The sequence below is a fragment of the Coturnix japonica genome, chromosome 1 (assembly GCF_001577835.2).
Source record: "Coturnix japonica isolate 7356 chromosome 1, Coturnix japonica 2.1, whole genome shotgun sequence".
NCBI lineage: Eukaryota > Metazoa > Chordata > Aves > Galliformes > Phasianidae > Coturnix > Coturnix japonica.
In genome coordinates, this window is record NC_029516.1 from 102236133 (window position 1) to 102258068 (window position 21936).

General features: G+C 34.4%; 1 protein-coding gene across 4 annotated transcripts in view; it reads left to right on the forward strand.

Annotated features, from left to right (window-relative positions):
• Window positions 1-21936, forward strand: part of CFAP47 (cilia and flagella associated protein 47) — a 223632-nt gene that overhangs the window by 50440 nt on the left and 151256 nt on the right. For all 4 annotated transcript variants that reach the window (XM_015884388.2, XM_015884397.2, XM_032449378.1 and 1 more), the window contains 8 exons: window positions 830-1039; window positions 5058-5151; window positions 5725-5865; window positions 11418-11613; window positions 16633-16730; window positions 17004-17120; window positions 20305-20439; window positions 20949-21061. In XM_015884388.2, coding sequence (XP_015739874.1) covers window positions 830-1039; window positions 5058-5151; window positions 5725-5865; window positions 11418-11613; window positions 16633-16730; window positions 17004-17120; window positions 20305-20439; window positions 20949-21061 — 1104 coding nt within the window. The remainder of the gene's footprint in view (window positions 1-829; window positions 1040-5057; window positions 5152-5724; window positions 5866-11417; window positions 11614-16632; window positions 16731-17003; window positions 17121-20304; window positions 20440-20948; window positions 21062-21936) is intronic.

Genomic DNA, 21936 nt, shown 5'->3' on the forward strand with positions numbered 1-21936 from the left:
GGAGTTCGAATCCCCCCTGTGGCGCAAGTGGGTAGAAGTGCCGCTCTGCTACACAGAGGCTCGAATCCCGGGGGCTGGACTCAATGATCTCTAAGGTCCCTTCCAACCCGCACGAAACTATGAAACTATGATAAAACAGTTCTGCAAACACTGAAAATGTATTGATCTCAGTGGCATCACTTAGTTGACTCTGTCTCTTTTGGTACTCAGTACCATAGAAGCCATTCTACTGGGACACACATAGGCATTTGTAAACATGATAGAAATCAGTTATGCTTGGCATAAAGAAGTGATAAACAGTCCTTTATGTATGAAATATTTCAAATAAACTTAGTAACTGTTCCACGAATTTCAAAATTCTTACATAGTGTACAGTGATGTATAGTGACAATAATGCAAAGATAGTACAAGAGAGGTGGTGATAAGTATCCAAAAGGTTATTTAAAGGAAAGACTCACCCAATAGAAGACTTCAGTCTGCTGGAAAACGCTGAGGTAATCTCAAAGAGATGCTGCTTCAGTGGTGGTCAGCCCTTACATGAGGTCTAGAGGAAGCGGAGTCAGGCTCCACCCCTTCTGGAAGCACAGCTGAATTACCCTCACAGCTACCACAGCTGACCCGAAACTTGCCTCAGCTGATTAATCAGGGGTTCAGGCTGTGATTAACCATTTTCCATACACATACTTATAAAAAATTACTATACTTATCAGCCTTCTTGTAGCTGTTTTTTGTATCATGGTTTATTAAATCTATCATTGTCAATGATAAAATAATGTTAGATTGTTTTGCTTGTGTAAAAGAGTAATGTCAGAAACACTTTCTCTCTTAGTGATGTCTGTAAAGTCCAAATGATTTCTTCCCAAGAGAAAGCTTTAAAAAAAAATCTTGACAAAGGTACTAAGACTATTTATGACATGTTATTCCACCTGAGTGGACAGTTGTTACCAGGCATTACATTGAACCAGTCACTGCCTCTTGATCCAGTTGAACGAATGATACAGCTCTACGGACAACATTCTACATTGCTTACTTTTCTTAAGTAAGTATACGTGATAAAATTTCTATCATTTTCCACTTTTTATTAGTGTAGCTCCAACTAAATTGTAAGTTTAGGGATTCTTCTAAATTCTTCAAATTCTATTTGATTAGTATACTGTTGTTTTACTGAGGTCAATGGGACAAGAAACTTCTTCAATTCTGACCTAAGAAAAACCTTTTGTTTGCCACTACCTTAGGTCTGGTGTCAAATTAATATTCCTAGGAAAATTGTCAAGAGTAGTTTCAAGATGTGCTTCCTCTGCTGAATCCTATTACCCTTATTAACGGTCCTAACTTTCACTAAGCACATAATCTCATTCTGTTTAGTTCCTGTCAGGAGGGCCTGTATTATGAGTTGGCAGCTGATGTCCCTTTCAGAATCCTTCATACTTAACTTTTGGATTTTGTAGGCTCTATCACAAATTAACTTTTGTCTAACTTCAGATGTCATTGTACCTTGGATAAATAGAGGGATAGTGAGAATGTCTCTTTACCTCATTTATTTAAAAAAAATTGAGGAATGCAAGCATTTATTCATAACACTGAGAATGAACAGCACAAGAGGAAATATTTTTCCAAGGAAATCAACCAGGATAATCTTTTCAAGTACCTTATCTTGTTTATAATATAACAGATTCAATGAAACAGTCAGTTGTTTTGCATACCTTATGCTTCATGTTATCTCTAGCAGTTAGTCTGTTCTTGAGTTTTCCTGAAGAATTTTCATGGGATAATTTTGGAACAGTACTAGATTGGTCTAACATTTTTTACTAGTGGAGCCTGCTCAGTGTCCAATGTTCCAATCAAGATTTTCCAGGGAATCTAGGCAGACTTGGTACTGCATTTTAAAACTAATTCTCTTATGTTTTTATAGCAGACCTTGCCATGCTTTTTAATTAAGACAGTGAATTGGGTATGCAAATAGCTCTCAGTGAGACTAGGCATCTCAATGTTAGATTGTGCTGTACTTCAACAAAAGCTAATGTTAAGCATATTTTGAAGTAAAATACCTCTTACAAAACTGACGTACGAATCAAGTGAGATAAAAATAAAAAGTTTGATACTCTTAATCTAGAGCATGGTATTAATTGCTTACTTTAAAGTTACAGATTTTAGGGTGAGTCAATCTCAATCCCATTTGCTAAGAGTAACAACAGCTATAAAGGAATACTTGATTTCTTTTCAATGCAGTTTATTGGGATTTTCAAAAAACCCTTCAGTCTCACTGAGTTTTGTTCACTTAGATTTTTCAGTGCAGAAAAAAACAGTAGCCAGCTAGTCAAGGCTGAATTTAGTATCTCCCTAATCATCATTGATGAGTGATGTTGTCTGATGACTGGAAATGAAGACATAAAATATATCAAGCAAAACTATATAAGTTGCCACAGAGAGCCAGACCTAGCTGGACTCCTACTCTTGTTTGTATTTTCAGCTTGTAGATTAAATTGATGCTTAGTATTATTATATCCTATTAGTTTTTGCCTATGCTAATTTGTGTCCTAACAAATTTTCTCAAAGTTTGTACTTTATGAACATTCTTTGTCTGCCACTGCATTTAAGCTTTACCTAGGATACTTGCATTTCTTCACAAGTTGCTATTTAATTGTGCTTTTAGTCCCATTTCAGAAATGTGAGATGTTTGTACTGCTAGTACAGCTGTATGTAAAGGTGGTAGGACAGAAAGAGACAGATTAATTGCTCATCTCTAGGCTGACATCTGCCATCCCTTCCTGTTCATTATGATTTGTGGAAAGTGCAGCATTCCCATCCTGTGGAAGCCCAGGGGAACACACAGAGAATAGAAACAGTTTTCAGCTTTCTTTCACCAACTACAGTTTTCTGGTCAGCATGGTTCGAATTAAGTGTAATTCATCTTTCAAGTTTGTCAACTACTGAAGTAGGAGGAAGCTTTCATTGTTTCAAATAACATTCTAAGAATCAGTTTATTTTTCTTGATATCAAGAAGCTTATTTGGTACTTTATTGTGGCAATTAAGGAAAAAAAATGGGCATTTTACAATACAAGTAAAATTAATTTGTGGCCCTTGTCTGGACCTGCTCAAATAGTTCCACAATTTTCTTGTAGTGGGGGCCCCAGGCCTGGATGCATTATTTCAGGTGAGGCCTCAAGAATTCAGAGTAGAGGGAAACAGCCACCTCCCTTGCTCTGCTGGCCACTTTGTTTATGATGCAGCCTAAGATAAAAATGGCTTTCTAGGTTGCAGGCATATGCTTCTGGCTCATGTTGCTCTTTTCCTCAAGTCTTTCTGCACATGGGCTGCTCTCCATGAATTCTCCTAGTCTCTAATAATGTCTGGGATTTCCCTCACCAGGGTGCAATACTTGGCCTTTTTGAACTTCATTAGCTTTATGTAGGACCACTTTTCAAGACTGTCCTGGTCCTTCTCAATTGCATCCTTTCCTTCTGTTGTATCATCGGCATACCTTGGTGTCAGCAGCAAACTCCCTGAGAGACTGTGTATGTAGATGATAAAGATGTTGAAGAGCTATGAACTTAAGTCCTTAACTCCTGGCTCCACACATGACCATCCAAAAATCAAACCCTATGTTTCAGAGTGTTCAGATGCTTCTTGAACTCTGGCAGGCTTAGTTGCTATGTTCCTGACTACACTCTCAGTGAGAACCTGTTTCTCATTGCCAACCTGACCCTCCCATGTTGCAGCTTCACACAGTGATGATATAGCAGTGTTGATATGTAAGAAGCTTTTTTGAGGATGAAAATCATAGATTTCACCTATTCCTATCTATCCACCAATTATAACCTTTGAAAAGAAGATAGAGCATCTGAATAGATGGAAGCTGTGTAGCTTCCTCCTTTTAGTGTTTGGAAAGAACAGAAATTCTGAAAGGATTTCAGAGAACAGAGCTTGTGATTTAATTGAAAATGGGAATTTCAGACATTTTGAGCTTTAGAACCAGGCTACTATCTTGATGCTACCTTGGGTCCCTGGTTAAATATTTCTGTTTTAAGAAACATGCTGGATAATTTAATGAAATATGAAATTTCAATAATCTGGTAGTGTTGCTATATAAAATATGGGGTCAAAAACATGCTCTTACTGGCATTATGTAATTAAGTGGGATGAGAAATAATCCATCATGCTTCTAAGTTCAAACTATCTATAATATATGATCTTGATGTAAAAAGGAAATTGATTTTTGGTCTGTATGGTACTGGAAAAGTATAATTACTTCATTTGTGTGAGGGACTGATTATATAACAAGAAAAGCTTGTCCAATTCTTTTCACATTTGCTGTTTTGGGAACACAAAAAGCAATGAAAATCTAGTTATGATAGAGTTTTTCTGACTTGGAAATCAGGAAGCTGTTGTGCTATCCTTATCCTGAGAAATGATATTTTCCCTTCTTTCCATGAAGGTACGAATTTATAAATATTATTTCTTCAACTGGTTCTTTTAGTATTTGTGCTACTTATTGTATTTTTTACTACACTCTTTTTAATTGCATTTATTAGTCACTTGAACAGATGACGGGTCAGTGTGACAATTATCAGAGTTTTGAACTACCTGTTTTTTACATGTGTAAGACTTCTGATATCAGTTCTGCAAGCAGGTAGTCAAGTTTTAATTCTACTAATGTTATATAATACTGGTCCTTTGGCTTTAACATGGAAATGTGTATAGTTTTGATACTTTGCACTGTATTTCTTTATGAAGGATCATTTATAGTAAGGAATCATAGAATCATTAAGGTTGGAAAAGATCACTAAGTTCATCTACTCCAACCCATCACTACCATGCCCACTATATACTTAAAGCATCTTGCTTTTAGCATCGGGTATTTGTAGGCATTGGAAATGAACATAAATGTCACAAATAAGGACTATCTATTAAGTAATTACTAAAACCGGGTCAAATCATCCCAAGTGTACTCAGATGGAATAGTTATACATAGACTGAGAAACTTAACTATGCTTAGAAAATGTTATCCTGCCTACCTATTAACTTTACAATTTTTTTTTTTTCCTAATGATTTTAGAAGCCAAGGAGCGAGTCTTCCCCATGTTATGCCAGAACACCTGTTTGAACCTGAGGATTATAAGAAGTGGATTAAAATGCAAGCTGTGCTGCAGGTAGATTTGTGGGGTTTTTTTGTTACTTTTTTTCCTTAAAGAAAAAAAGACCAGATGCAAGTATTAGTGTTTCAAAACAGAAATTCTGTGTGAAGCAATAGTAATCCTACTGCTCTGACTATTCTGTATTACATAAATCTAAACGCATGCTTAAGAGTGAACAGAACTTTAAGTTGATGCTGATATTCATATCTTTCTCCTAGTTTTTTAAAATCCATTCCTTCTAATACCTATTACTAGCTTCTAATATTTTTTTTTCTTTCTTTCTTTTTTTTTTTTTTCCAAAATGGAATTGATTTTACTGCTTTCTACCTATTTTTTCTATTTTAGTAAAAATATCCATTGTGTTGACTATCTGTTCCAATTGCTGCCTTTGACTCCTGTCGATTCTGTAATGACCTTCTTATTCTTGAGGTAGTGTTGAATTGGAAATGGTTCTAGTACTGATCACTATTGCATGATAGCAAGCATATCACTCATTTATACCATGAACTGATTATTGTTCTCTTGTGAATTTCCTATCCAAGCTGTTGAAATTTATATTGAAAATAATTATTTATCCTTTATCTGAAGGCTCGTGCAACTAACTTGAAAAATGGAGTTAAGAAAAACTTAGTTATATTTAGCAACAAAGAACTGTTAATTCTGGAGGACAATGTATTTGAGACAATCAGCAAACGTGCTTGGACAGATGTGCTGTTGCAGGTGTACAAGGTAAATAATAAGTACTTTTACTACTTAAACTCTGAAGACCTGATGGCAAACTAAACAACAACAAAAACAAACAAACAAACAGGTTTAAGAGAGATCTTTAGGATACTCAAGTCATTTTTTTGCTTTGTTTTGGTTTCAAGTACATTTTTAATTACTTCTCCAGTTTATTATTCTACTGCAGAGTCTATCTGAGACTGTTTAAAATGAGAACACTTCCATTTTCCTGGTCCTGAAATTAGCAGTGTGATAATATGCTTTAATTAGGAAAGACTATGTTAGACTACTCTGTGTCTTGTAGGATTAAACAATATACATATCTTTAATTACAAAAAAAGGAAACAGTGCCGTGCTTTTTGGTTACTCTGCTTAGAAATGCAGTGTAACTTTACACTGGAAATACTTTGTTGGCGAGACATATTCATAACCATGATACTTATCAGCTTTTATTAGAATGTAAGTTTTTAACAGATAATCATTTTTGTAGTAGTTGTTCCTGCTGAGGAAGAAGATGAATATGGACCTCTATAACTGTAGTGAGGTTTTTGTTACTGTTTTTGTTTTTTTTGGTGATGATGACAGATAAATATTTTGGATGTTTGAGTCGTATTTTCCAAAGTAAACCCAATGTACTCATAGATGATCAGTAATACTTGCATGCCTGAAAATATTTACTTACTTCTATTCAAAAGGATGGGAAATAAATTAAAAATATAACTATTATTTGGACTCACCAGAATGAACTGGGAGTAATGGAGTGACTCTGTTGAAGGTTTCCAAAGGTGGCTATGGGAATTGATTCAGCTATTATTCAAAGAGAATTTGACTGAGCTGTGAGTGTTCAGATAGGAGAACTCAAGGTTCCAGGGGAATCTTATCAATGTATGTAAATAGCTAAAGTGTAAAGAAAACTGATCCGTACTCTCCTCAGTGGTGAACAGTGGCTCTCAGTGGTTTCAGCAGAGACATTGTTAGTAGCACCACTAGGTTTGATTACGGCTGAACAGTGGCTGCATGATGGGGCTAGGCTGGGCTACTCAGCAGGGAAGAGCTGCCACTGTGATGGCAGTGGGCAAGAGGTTGCTCTGTGTTGGCTATGCCTGGAGTAAGCAATCTTCAGAGATGCCTCAGCTGTTCTTTCAGTGTGTGAGAAAAGTAGCACTTTTTTAGGTATGACTTACTTAAAAAAACATAAAAAATGACAAACTGTGTGAAGCAAAAAATGTCAAACTGATCTAAAAAGAAACAATGAGAAAAATAGCTGACATAAAAACAGACAAAAAATGTTACATATACATATGAAGACAAATGGTCCTAAAGTCACATGTGGAAAAATGCAATCATTACAGACCAGAGCAAGTTTGCTTTCTTTGCATTTTGCTGATTTATTCATAGCCCTGCGACATACTAGCACAGAATCAAAAATCGTATCCCCAGAGTTAATAGTACACAATTATGTTTGCTTTTTTTCTTCCCTGATGAGACTGAACTCTAAAAAAATTGTAATGAGAGATGGTTTAATTCAAGTGGGGATAATGCCAAATATACTTTAAACATTTATGTATGTACCGTCAAAAAGAGTAAGCTATAGAAGCAGCTCTGTCTTTTGTTTTGGTTGATGCCTAAATAAAGGAGAAATTACCTTCAATTTTGGTGGAATTATTGACAATTAAATTTGAAACTATCTAGTGCTTCTCACAGTAGCAATTTTAATTTGATCATTTTTGTGTCATATCATTAATTTTATTTACTTTTTGTAATCACAGAAATTAGATCCAAGGGAATTTTGTTTAATCTTTAATATTATTTCTTTTTCTATTTTATTAATTAAATTCCACGTTCAAATAATTTGTGTTTTATTTAAATATCATGAAGTCTTGCAAAATGTTTTCTCAACATTATCAAAGAATATCTAGAAAATTAACAACTGCCAGAATCAATAATGGTTAGTTGACTCCTTCAAATCTAAAATTATAGGATATGAAATCAAGCATTTTATTTTATTTTATTTTATTTTATTTTATTTTATTTTATTTTATTTTATTTTATTTTATTTTATTTTATTTTATTTTATTTTATTTTTTTGTATATTTTTTTATAGTCTGATTCTCTACCTGTTCTTTATAAAAGCCAACAGTTAGATTGCTGTTTTAGACAATGCAAATGTCTTTATTGAGCTTCTGGCTTAGGGGAAAAAGTGGATTTTAGGTTGGTTGATTTTGGTTTCAGTATGTGTGGAAGTTCAGTTGCTTATTGTGGGATAGAATAGTGGTTTACCCAAAATATCTGGTTAGGGAAAAAATTAAAGGGGTAAAGACTTTGGAGGAACTTCAGTGCTGAATATGGTTAGGGTTTTGTTATACTTTTTTTGATGGAAATCTTTTTGCATTAGAAGACTTAAAAAATAAATTGAAATAGAAGATAGCACATAAAGAATGACATGTAGTTGTGTAAAAGGTGCTTGGTTAAATCTGTGGACTCATTTAATCTTCTAAATGCTTTGATGTAATTAAATATTGGTATTCTGATGGCAGTAGTTTAGAGGCATGAACGTCTTTGCTGTTGCTTCAACTTTCCACTACATTTTAAAAATTTTTTATTTTTTTTTTACTTTTTGCTATTTTCTTCCTTGTGTGCATATACATTAGTCAAGTACAGTCTGTTTTAATAAACTTTCTAGTCTTTTTAATAACTGAAAAGAAATCATCACTATTGATTTACACTAGCGTAGCTGAGAGTGACTACTGAAAGTGTGTGTCTTTGTTACTCTGATTTTCCCCATCAACAAAAGCCTTTTAAGCCTTTTGTAAAGGTGTGTTTATTGTCATTCTAGTTCCCTGTTTCATGAATGAGAAACATGCTTTAGTTTCTCATTCCTTCTTCCTTCATCTTTCTATCATGTAATAGTACATTTTTTTGCAGCCTTATCACATTTCTCCTCTTTTTGCCTCCCCCCCATGTATTAGGAATTATGCTTATCTGCTTTACTTGATTTGCTTGTGCTAGTCTTGTGCAGTTTGGCTAAGGTGGTATTCAATTCAACATAATAAAGAGTAAGCAGAACTCTTAATATAACACAACTTTACACTGGGTCTAGTCACTTGGCATTCAGTGTCCTAATTTTTCTTTCATATTATCTTATTCAATCCCATTTTGTGACAAGGGTGGCCATGGCTGCTGCCAGACAGGATTTATTTATTTTCTTACTTTGGAAATAAAACATCAGAACAGTAAAGAAAAACAGGATATGAACTGTCAAGACAGCAAGATTATTTTATATAAAAAAATTTACTGGGACTAGTTTTTAAATACTCTGAATTTATGAGAATGTCTCATATCTTAAAAGGAGTTTCAGTAAAATGAAACTAGAGACAAGCATTTTTGTGATTGCTATCAAGTAAAATAAAATGAAACAGAATCCTCTCCTGAAACAGCATGCTGCAATTTTAAGAAAATGTTGAAATAAATTATTTATTCATGAGAGATGTTCTGTTATCCAATTTGATGTTGGAAATAAGTATAGCATTCCTTATCAACAAGAACATCATCTCATACTGCTTTCATGTCCGAGCCTACTTTCCTGTTATGAAACCTTCTAATGCCACAGAATTTATAGAGGAATAAACATATACATAACTCTGGCTTGTAGAAATGCAAAATCAAGTTTATTCTGGGTTTGGGGGAAAAGTATAACCTGTGCAGAACAAAGGGGAACTTCATAAATCATAAAGGTATACTTGTAGCTTTCTTTATGAGCATGGGCTGAGATGCTGCTAGAATTCTAACTGTTTGAAACACAATGGAAGGATTGGGACCAACAATAGAAGCACTACTTTAACCTTGGTTCAGGTCAGTTTTTCAAGAAAGATAGTCTGTCTTTAGATTTATTGAACATGTATTGATTACGATGCTTTTAATTGTTAAAAGTAGTAATATTTCCTAGCCTTATATCTGAAAATATTTATATGGTGTACTATATACCAATGCCCTGGTCCTTCAACAGTATCTAAAAAGGAATGTAGACACTGGCATCTTGGGTTATGAATGATTTGAACTTTCTTGGTAAAAGAAAGTAAAACAATGTTTTACAGATACGTTTTGTATTTTCTCTTCAAGCAGTTGCTATTATTCCTTCCTGTTTTAATCATGTTGATAGAATGTCCGTTGATGCTGATGGAGGAACATTGCAATAAATTAGCCTGCAAGGACGGTGCAGTTTAGGAAAGGCAGAAAATAGTATTTATCTGCTTTATTTTTGTTGTTGTTGTTCAGATTTTTATCTGAAAGTAATTATGTAAATTTTTTACATTTTTTTCTCTCTTAAGATAGTCATATTCAGCTCATTTAGGTATCATAGAGAGAAAACAATATTTAGCAAAATAATCTAAAATTATGTTAGTTTAGATATGTTTGCGTGTTACTAGACTATGCTGAACTTAAAAGCTTCAAAAGTGACTCCATTTTTTTTTTTTTAAATTGCAATTAAGCAATGTTGGATGATGTAGTTTTGTCTCATGTATGTTAACAGTCAACTGTGGTTTATACATCAGTTTGTCACAAAAGTTTTTCTTCACAAAAAGTTGAGAGCAATGATGACAATCCTTCATGTCATCTGGAAAAAACTCAGGTATATGTATGGGGACTTTCAAAGTTATGTTGACTGTAGCTGTGCTATATTTAATGAGAGTTTCTCTCCATCTGCAGCAAATGGAGGGATTAAAAAGTTTTATCACCTTGCCTCCAGAAATGGATACCTTTTTCTACCAGCTAATGTGAAGATAAACAGTTCTAAAAAGGGGTGCAAGCTGTTCCCATTCTGATTTGGTAACAGGCTTCTCTTTATGGAATTAGTGTAGCTCCCATTTATGGCCATGGTCCTTGATGCTCTTAGTTACTGGATGTGATGGTCAGACCGGTTATTCCAATTCAGATAAAAAATAAAATAAAATAGAAGTATGGTATAGAATGGTTGATTTTAACTTGTTTATTTTTATTGTATACCAAATAATATGTACAGTATATATTATTTCTTATATTTTTAATATGGCTTCATGCAGGACATAATCAGTGAGTGTAAAGAATTTTGTTGTAGGTGTAACAATTTTTTTTCAGTAGAAACTGTCCACATAACCTGGATCTAACGGATCATCTGTGCCATGAACTATATCATTTCAAGGCTTCTTATAGATTGTATTGGAGATCAGTTTAGTAGTTCAGTAATTAATAGTTTTTTTTTCTTTTCTTAGACTATACACAGATATTCTTGGAATATAGCATGGTTCACTGGCATCAGTTGGTTCATCAAAACTTCTAAAAAGTTGGCAAGGAAGTATTTGAAAACTTCAATTTGTTTTTTGTTTAAGGAAGTAAAAGAATTCCATATAACCTCAGCAAATCTGTTCTGTCATACATGTATGCTCATGTGCTACCTCTAAAATATTTACTGAACTAGTAAACTTCTTGAGTTTGAAATGCTACTTTTTAATCATTCAACTTGAAATTGTTCTTTGTACAGTTACACTTTTTAAAAGTTAACACACTTTTTCTAATTCCAGGTGTTTGTTTTACCACGTGTTTCTTCATTTAATACTGCTGATCTGATCAATTTGGAAAACATGCAGAATATGCCAAGAATAAACTTAGAACTTTTATCCAGTAATATATATTCTTCACATGAACGAATTGTCCTGACTTGGTTGAATAAAAATTATGAGAATAATCGAAATACTGTGTGGAAAGATGCTCAAAAAGGTGATATATATATTTTTTTCTCTTTCCCACTATTCTCTCACTTTTCATACTTGTTTGTTGACTTTAAAAATCATTATTAATGAAGGCATCATAATAACTTACCACAGAAAGATTTTCTTGGGGGGACAAATTACTGCCTATCCAAACATATTTGCACTTTTCATGTTTCTGTGTTACACATTCAGTGATTGTCACTGTTCATGAAATATCTCCTCTTGCTCTGGTACAGTTTCTAGTTAGGCATAAAGGGTGAAGCGTGGTCAGTCTTCCCAGTTTCCTCTTTCCATTATTGACCAGAAAAAGGAAATGCTAGCAATAATCACTTTCTCTTAGTTTTCCTGTTTATGGTCATATTCAGTTGTTTATATCTGTGCTTGTAGTGGTGTGTTTGTGCACTAGTTTTGTCAGATTTTTTAGTGTAATTTTAGACTTATTTCTAATGCCACTTAGTGAGGGGTGTGATGGAGACCAGATTTTTTTCCTGCTTGTGGGATCAGTTTGACTCCTCATGGTGATTTGAGTAGGGTTAGACAAAATGACCTGTTCTTATGACTGACCTCAGCAGTTCTAGTATTCAAATCTGGTAAAACAGATATGTTCACTGTTTATCCCGTAGCAATTATTACTTCTGTTTCCTGGTAATCTGCTCCCTTCTGTTTCTTGACCCTAACTTCATGCTTTTTTCCAGTATTAATTTTGAATGAGTGATTTCTAATCTATTTGAATTATGGGTAATCAATTTGCATATCATTTCCCTAAGTCTGATTTGAACGTATTCTCTACCTTAACTACATTTTGAATTTTCCATTGTGTTTCTCATTTTATCTGTGTAGAAACAAATTATACTGAACATTCTCAAATTTGTTGAATAATCCTATGGATAAAATGAAAGATCAGTCTGTACTTCATGCATCCAGGAGGAACAGATTTCTACCTGTCAACTAATAGTTAGGGTTGAATTTTATGATTAACTTGGGCAGATTCGTGAGCTAAGTAACACTGTGCAGTAAATATGTTTGAAATATATTATTTCTTTCTCTAGTGCCTGTTATGATGAAACTGTCTTAAAGGAACAAGTAGTCTGCTCCTTTTACTGCAAATTACTGTTGTGTTTTATTTAAGTCCATCTGTATAGATAACAACTTGCAGAGAGAATGACCAGTTTCATGGTTTGCCAGATAGGCTGTATGGCTGTTTTGGAATCACAAAAAAACTGAACGCAGTACTTGAGTTGTGGCCTCACCAATGCTGAATACGGAGGGATGATCACTTCCCTTACTCCCACTCTCAGTGCTATTTCTGATACAAGCCAGGATGCCGTTTGCCTTCTAGGCTACCTGAGCACATTGCTGGCTCATGTTTAGCTGAGCGTCGACCAACACTATCATGAGAGGGAAGTGACCTCCTCAACTCCAGCTCCTCTGTCTTTCTTGTACTCTTTAACATTACTTAGATGTTAGGCTTGTTCTTGTCTCTGAGAACTCAGTGGGGTGAGTATGAAAATCAAAATGCATCTTATTATCTGTTCAACTTTTAATTGAGTTATCTTAAGGTTAGCTCAGAGTGAATATTAACCATAAAACAGATCCAGTTGATATTACTAGCCAATATTAAAATATGTATATTTGTTTTTAATGATATCATGTTTGTCAACAATTAGAAAATAGGTTTGTTTTTTTTCTTTTTTCTTTTTTTGCAATTAGTTTCAGAAGCTCTCAAAATTAGGACCCTAAAAAAACAGTTTAATTACAGTATTGAGATTCTCAGGAAATGATAATAACTTCTATTGAATCATGCTAATGGGACAGATAACTGAATAGGTTAAATGCATTCATCTGTGCAGAATTGGGTGAAGGCCCAGGGTCTAGGTCATAGGTGAGATGAAATTTGTGGTTATTGCCAGATGACGTTTATCTGCTTTACAGTTCTGTCTTTCAATTTCAATTAATTAATACTCCTCTGCTTTCAGAGGAGCATAATATTGGAATGTGAAGAAATCAATTATATTTGTTTTCTATGTGTGGGAAGTTGCATATTCTGCCCTGCTAGGTCAATATTCTGTTGTATTGTTCGTGAGTTTTGTATCTGTTTGCTAGAGGACACAGAAATCACTTGGTGAATGAACATTAGGAAACTGTTGTTGTGCTTCTAGTTCCATTTCTCTCACAAAAGTTACAATAATTAAAAAATTAGAAAATTGAGACAAATAATAAAGATCATAATCTTAGTCTTACTCCTCAGTATTTTAATTGTTCTTAACTGCGTGACCACATACTGTTCTGCTCCACAAATGACCTGCTTCAGTATCTCTTTGAATCTTCTTTTTCAGCATTCACTTCCTTCATACCTTTTCTGCTTTTACTGCCTCAGTATGAATTGGTGTCTTCTGTACTATTCTTGCAGCTGAATAGAGCAGATCACCTGATGACAAAGTATGCAGAAAAGACCAAGTTACTCAATGTCTCCTTGGATCTTGCTCTTTGCTGATAAGACTGCTGATAAGCAGTCCCAGACTCTGGGAAAGTCTGGAGCTGGGAATAATCACTTTTGTTGAAGGAGGATCAGATGAGAGAGTGCTTAAATTGGACAAACATCTGACCTGATGGGATACACCATGAAGTGCTGTGGGACCTGGCTGATGTCAAGATCATGAAAATCTTGGAAAGGTTATGATAGCTAAGGCAATGTCTTGAAGTTTGGAAAAAAGAAAATGTCACTCCTATCTGCAGGAAGAAAGATCTGGGAAACTGCAGGCCAATCAGCCTCATCTTGATTCTTGGAAAACTGTTAGAACAAATAATATTGGAAACTGTTTCCAAACATAAGGAGGACAAGAAATTGACTGGTCAACATATATTTACAAAAGAGAAATCATGCTTGACCAATGTGCTTGCATTCCACAATGACTTGGTTAGTTTGGTAGATGACTGGAGAGCAGTAGACATTTATCTTTAGTTTGTCAAAGTATTCTGCAGTCTGATGAAGTGTAACCTAAATTAAAGGTCAGTGAAAGGGAAACTGACATTAGACTGACCTGCCAGTCTTAGTGGGCTATGGTCAGTAGTGCAAAGTGTAGCTGGTCATTGGTTATGTAACCCAGCGGGCAATACTGTGACCGGTACTGTTTATCATCTTTGTTAATGATTTTGGTGATGGTACAGTAGTGCACCCTCAAAAAATTCTATGTATTTGGTAGGTACTGCCACTTAGCTGGATCTTGACAGCTGGACTGCAGAAATAAGCCAACATGAGCTGCATGAAGCTGAACAGAAGAGAAATGTCATGTCTCTCTCACTTGGAGAGAAATTAACAGCATAGAAGCACAGACTGGGGACCAACTAGCTAAAATACAGGTTTGCAGAGGAAGTTGTGTGTCCTGAAGGGCACTGTTAGTCATGAGCCATCAATGGGTTGGCCAATGAAAGAACATGAGTTACCTGGGCTGCTTTATGAAGAGCATCACCAGCTGGTCAAGGGAGATAATTCTTCTTCTGTATTCTGCCCTGGAGAGTCCTATCTGGAGTGCTGAGCTCAGTCTGGGATCCACTGCATGTGAAACATATGGATATGCTAGAGTGAGTACAGAGAAGGGCTGAAGAACAAAGAAGGGACTGAAGAATGTGAGAAACGGAAAGAGGCTGAGGGAGCTGAGAGCATGCAGCCTGGAGAAGTGGAGGCTCAGGAATAATCTTTGAGCAATAGATACCTCATTGGGGGAATAAAGAACATGGAACCAGATTCTTCTCGGTGGTGGTCATTGAAAGCATGGGTACAAATTGGAGTAGAGTGGAGTAGTAGTGATCATTAAATCTAATGATTTGTACTATGGTTATTTTGGTTCTTTTGAATCTTGGCTAGTTTCTCTCTTTAGCTTTGGGCATAGCATATACTGCACCTGTAGAACAATTTTATAAACTTATAACTAATTGGTATAAATGAAGTGTTTTATAGCCACCTATAGTTAACAATAGCTACTTATTTGCAAGTTTCCTTTAATCGTACTACTTGGGATTAAATGTGACATATTGTGATCTGTCATTAACAGCATCATCTCTAGCTGCTTCTTCCCTGCCACTAGAGGCAGTTTTGCACTTGATATGAAACAAAACTAGATAAAGGCAACCTTTTTCAGAGATCATTTCATATTTCATTTCTTGAAGAGTTTTTTGAAATTGAGTTTTGAAAAGAGAATTTCAACTGATTATTCTACCTATGGTTCGTTATTGTTAAACAAAAGTGCACTGTTTAAATGCTGTGATAAATGTAAGAATTATATTGTATAATATTATACAATAATATAAAGAAATAAAGAAATAAATATAAAGAATTATAAATATAAATATAAATAATTATATTGTATTATATTATATTGTATAGAATTCTTCAGATACAAATACTTATACATTTTATAACTCATTTAATTTATTTATTTTCATCAATTATATTTTAAATGAATACATTAAAATAATTTAAAAAAATTGTAACTTTGTGAAGTGTAAGCCCTGAAAACCCAAACATAGAAGTAGTGACCTATGCTGATGGTCAAGCTATTGGCTATGATTGATGTTGAGTTCTTTAAGTGAAAAACCATTTAATATGACCTTGAAGAAAAATAATATTCTTTTCCTTCTTACTTAAATGCTGCAACTGAAAATGATTCCTGTAAAATTTGTTGGTAACAGTGTGTGTGAACCTTATATCTATAAATCTATATATCTGTAAAAATAGAAATAATTTACATGCTTAGGTACCTACATTTACAGCTAAGTTAATGGTATCTGCTTTCCCTCAAGTTGTGATGAATATTTTAAAATCAGCAGTAGAGTGTGTGAGCAATGTTTAATGGCTCTGGAGGAGATCTATGCCTTGAAACTTCTACATCTGAATGAGGCAGGTTTCCTTTTTCTGTTATTTCCTCTATTCAGTTGTTTCAGAAAGTCATCTTCCCAGAATAAAATTAGTCATCTCTGAAGAGAGATTAGAAGAGATCTAATTCAATCTGCTCTGTTTTTAAACTAGGTAAAGTACCACTGAGGAGATGGATAGTAAATTTTGACCAGGATCTTCTAGATGGTCTGGTATTGGCAGCACAGGTGGCAGCTTACTGTCCATTCTTGGTAAGAACTCTTCCTAATATCATGCAAGTTTTATTGAGAGCTCAATGTAAGTTCCTTTGGAACTGTTGGCTTCTATGGTTTTTAAAGAAGAAAACACCATTTAGTGAGTATAGAGTCACTGTTTCAGTATTTCTTTTTCTCTTCTCTAGGTATAATCTCCATTGATAATTTTAGTTTAAAATTTAGATCTTATGGATTTATGAAAGTCTGAAAATGCAAACATTGTGATTCTGCTCTGTAGAATGTGAAAAGTTTGAATTCTGTCTTTCCTAGATTGCTTCTCACTTTGTAAGGATGTATACTTATCCAAGGAATCCTGCACAGTTTATGCACAACTGTTTAATACTTGTGGATGCTATGCATGTGCTCAGCCTGACTATAGACATAAAGGTAAATGTTTTCATATTAACAGTACATATGTACTTTTTTATTATTTTTTACTTTTATGATGACAATGTATATCAGATTGAGATGAGATTTTACTGAATCAGTTTTATTTCATGTGCTATTGTATGATGGAAACCAAAATTTTTCTTAATATAAATATATTTAATTACAAGTAATTTTCATAATTCCTTAATTTGTAAAACTGTATCTATACAGCTAGTGGGATACAGCTAGCAAAACTAGTGAGCTCTATTTATACTCCTTAGTGTTCTCTAGAATCTCTGAAAAACCAAAGAATTGTTTGTTATACAGGGCAAGAATGCAGTAGGCTGATGGATGTGAACATTATTTCAAATGCTTGGCATTACTGCACTTATTTGCAATGCATCCATTAAGAAAATGTAGCTTCCTGCTTCTTTCTCATGTATTCTGAACAGAAGTAGGACAGTGGTCTCTTAAGCTGACTTTACAGTTTTCACACAGATTCTAAGGGAGACTATATATGTGCTTGAAAGAGAAATCCATTGAGGATTTCTAAGTAAACAGAAGTCTTGTGTGGTTCAGCTAGTCTCATACTCAGGCTGGGAAAATAATTAAGTATATGTACTTACCTTCTAAGTGTCTGCATTTAAGCATCAGCTTGTAGCCACTATTGGAAAAGATGACCTAAGCGGTACCTTTTTGGCCTATGTTATGAGCCACTAGGCTGCACATAGCTTCTTACTTCATGTAAAACCTTTTCTTCAGGTGTTTGCTTTAAGCTAATCAGTGTTTTTAATGTCCTGTTGGAAGGTGTGTCCACTGGAATTTCAAATTTTTGCCCTTTATACCCTTTTTCCTCGCAGAATCAATATGTCATAAATGCAGCTTTTTGTAGCTAGCAATGTGTTGTCAGATGCTGGTTCATCAGTCACCAAGTAAAAGTTAGAAAGCAAAGCTATTTGAGCTTGTGCTTGGATTGATGGATCCATTTGCTTTCTTAGAGCTTCTGTCTTAGAAATCACATATCATTTCCTTTGGTATGGTCCTATTTTTAGGCAATAAATGTCAGCTAATTTTACATTTTAATAATGTTAAAAGAGGAGGAAGAGTCAATAAGCAATTTCTAATTAAAAAGAGTTAATTAACTCTTGCTGAAAACTGATCTCATTTCTCTGCATGAAGAATGAAATAGAGAAGAATTTAGACCAGTGACTCTAAAAATAATCAAAAAATTGTTAAACCACTAATTTCCAGCATCTGGGAAATTATGTCAGTGGAAAGATCATGTTATATTTGCACAAATTCTTATACCTTTTACACCAACAATTCCTCTGTTGGCAGAGGCAGATTAGTGGGATGTTCCTAGGGGATCCATAAGTGTTCAGATTGTGTGAATTCCTCTTCAGTGTCATTACAGATGCTTTTGTGTTCTGACACTGAAGAATAAAGCTTTTTTTTTTTTTTTTGGCATACCTATGAGAGGAATTAACTCGAAGAACAAGAGCCTTTCTGCAGAACTTCAAGATAGATTCATTCTTGTTCTGTCTTGTGGAAGAGATATTTACTTCTTCACATACTCTTTTATTGCTTCTGGAGCTTTTAGTAATTAGAGAGTTGAGTTGGCTGGTTCTTAGAAATACTGGACTATAATATAAAACTTTCAATAAATACGAGAAAATAAACCAACAAAAAACCAACGCCAGCGCAGAGAGTTATGGTGATAGTGGGAATGTCTATATATCTTTCCTACTTTCTAAAAATAGTCCAGAACTGTCAAAAAAGTATTCTTCATTTTCCAGCCTGTGTGGCTAATAATATTATTTTCTTTTTCTAAAATCTCTCCCTTACTATTTATGGTGCAGAGTAGCAGTAGTTATCCAAAATTTCTGAGAATGAGAATGGAATATATTTAGTTTGATTTCAAGGTTTCTGCTGGCAATTCACATAGGTATGGTTCTTCCCATTGAGCTGAGGGTAAGTTTCAGAAATTGCAAAAAATTAACAGGTGTTTTTTTCTTTTAAATTCTTGATTTGTTGTTTATCTTCTCCATAGTACCCCAACTACTCTCATCTGACAGATTTCAGTTAGATTTGCCCTTATTCTAGTATGACTGCTTCATATTTATCTTCTTGCTGGCTTTCAACCTATGTTACAAGCCTTTTTAAACCTCTGCTTGTGGGAATGCATAGAGCCTTTATGAAAGCATTACTTTATAAAATCAGCCTCAGTTATGTAACGAATTCAAATAAAGTGTCTCAAGTGAAAAAGAGCACCTTTAAAGGGTTTACATGCTAATGCAGTAGTTTGATGCTTAAATCTGTTCCCAAGTGTATGCATTTTCCTTAGGACATGATATTTAATTTAGGAGAGAATTTAACCAGAATTGTAAAAGCTGATGGGCAACTTTATTATAACATTCTAAGATTCTGTGTAAGAAATTTGAAAATAGTTAATTTAATAAGCTTGATTCAGGAATCTGTATGAATCAGTGGCTAGATGTTTTCTGCCTGTATTTTTTGTGGGAAGTCATTTCCATTTTCTTTATTTGATCAGACTTAATGAAAAGTTCGTGTGATAGTGGAAGAGTTTCTGTTTCTCTTGACAGACACTAAGGACTAAGGTTTTGACATGTTCTACAGTTTCCATTTAAATTCATTTTTCTAAATCAAATATTTAAGATCCAGTAATCCTGTATACAGCAATTTGGCATCTGCAGTAAAAATAACTGTATGCTTGTGTTCCCTTGTTAGTTGGATTGTGTTCATATAGAGTTGCAAAACTGAACTTAGCAGTATTTGGGATGCCATTTTACATAGCAAACTGAAAGACTTAAAGATCTTTTTTTAAAGATAAAAATACATTCTTCAGTTAATGGGTTTTACTTGCTTTTTCTATTATGCTTCACCTAATAATAAAATAAACAGGTTTTTGCTGAAGTGTGAGGAAAAAAGGCAGGTTTAATTCTTAGCATAGGTTTCCTACTAGTGCATGTCAGTGTCCTTCAAGAAATAGTATTTTTGTACACTGACAAGATTGTTATTCATTTCAGCTTTGACCCTAAGTCTGTTATGCATAGGTTGCAAATGTTTCTATGGTAAGAAGTTATCTTAAATTTTTTATTCTGCATCTTTGTATCTCTATAAAATGTCAGGCAAATTTTAACTTAATATGTGGTTGTTAATTCTTTTATGTTTTCAATATTAGGCCACTGATATTTGTGATCCAAACCCAATCATGATGCTTATGCTGTGTGTCTACCTATATGAAAACCTTCCTTACTTCTTACCTAAGAAGACTATAGAATTTACAGGTGCTCTCCATGCAACTGTTGTTAAACAGGTACTGATAACACTGAATTTAGATTTATAGAAGCATCAAGTTACAACATGCTGTATATTGTTATATTATGTACATACTGCAACAAAGAAATGAGTTCCATGTCATTTCGCTACTAAGTGTAGAAGAGGAAAGCACTGTCTTTTTTTTTCCTCTTCAAGTTTGGGATCATGACTTCTTGTTGCTGTATTAACTCTATGCTTATGAGCACAGAAAAAATCAACAAATTTAAGAATCTTTTCTGAGATAAAGATAGAAAAGAATCAGAGATTAACAGCTGGCATTGGCATGCAGTGTACACTGGAAAAAGAGAACTCAGTAAAATCAAGGTTTTAATAGTTGTTGGGATGTCCGCAGTCACTGGGGGGAAAAGTGATCTGCCTAGTAGTTTGAAGTACTGTCCTACTTTGTGATATCCTTCATTCATATTTTGGAAGTTAGATCCAGAATTGGTTTTTATGTTTTAAAAATTGAATAAAAATATGATGATTTTGTTGTTATTCTTGTGATAGGTTCGTTTGAAAAACCCAAGCGTTAAAACTTTGACATACAATGCTACTCTTGTAGGAAGAGATGCTGATGATTTCTCATTGCCTGAAGGAAACACTATAATCATTGCTCCTAAGTAAGTAATGAGTTTTTAGTACTAGAACAGCCAGGGGAATCAACAAATGGGATTTATAGGACCATAGAATCATAGGATTGCTCGGGTTGGAAAAGATCCTGAAGATCATTAAGTCCAACCACAGCCCAACCATATTACCCTAACAACCCTCTGCTAAATTGTGTCCCTGAGCACCACATCCAAACGGTTGTGTGTCCATCATCCAGGGATGGTGACTCAACCACCACCCTGGGGAGCCAATTCCAGTGCTTAACCACCCTTTCTGTAAAGAAGTTTCTCCTAATATCTAACCTAAACTTACCCTGGTGCAACTTGAGGCCATTTCCCCTTCTTCTGTCACCTTGGATGTTGAAGGCTTAAACATCTGTGATTCTCCTGATATTCCTCAAAATATTTTAAAGATATTACTTTTGCGTTCATCACCATCTAGTTCTCAGATCCCAAGCCAGTTTTCAGTAAGAATTTTATTTTCTTCAGTGTTCATCATATGACAGAGTTAGGAGACTTCCTGGAAGGTTTCCTTGATAGCAGTAGTATTTCAGGGACAAATTATGTCACCACTGCCATCAAATTATAGCACTTATGCCCTCACTGTAATTGTTTGACTTACTTGAGAGGATGTATGAATTGAGTTCACTTGAAAAAACAGCTGTTCTTACTACAATTGTGAAATAAATGTAAATTAACATGATGCCAATAAACACATCACATGCTGATCACTGTTAGAAGTCCTTTGCCTCACCACTTATCTGTAATTGTGTACTCACAGTACATAATAGGTGTATTTCACACACCACCAGTAGTTTGCATATGCTTTAGTATTTCCATTTGGCAGAAGTCCAATATATGGCACAGAATTTTTCTGCAATTCTGTC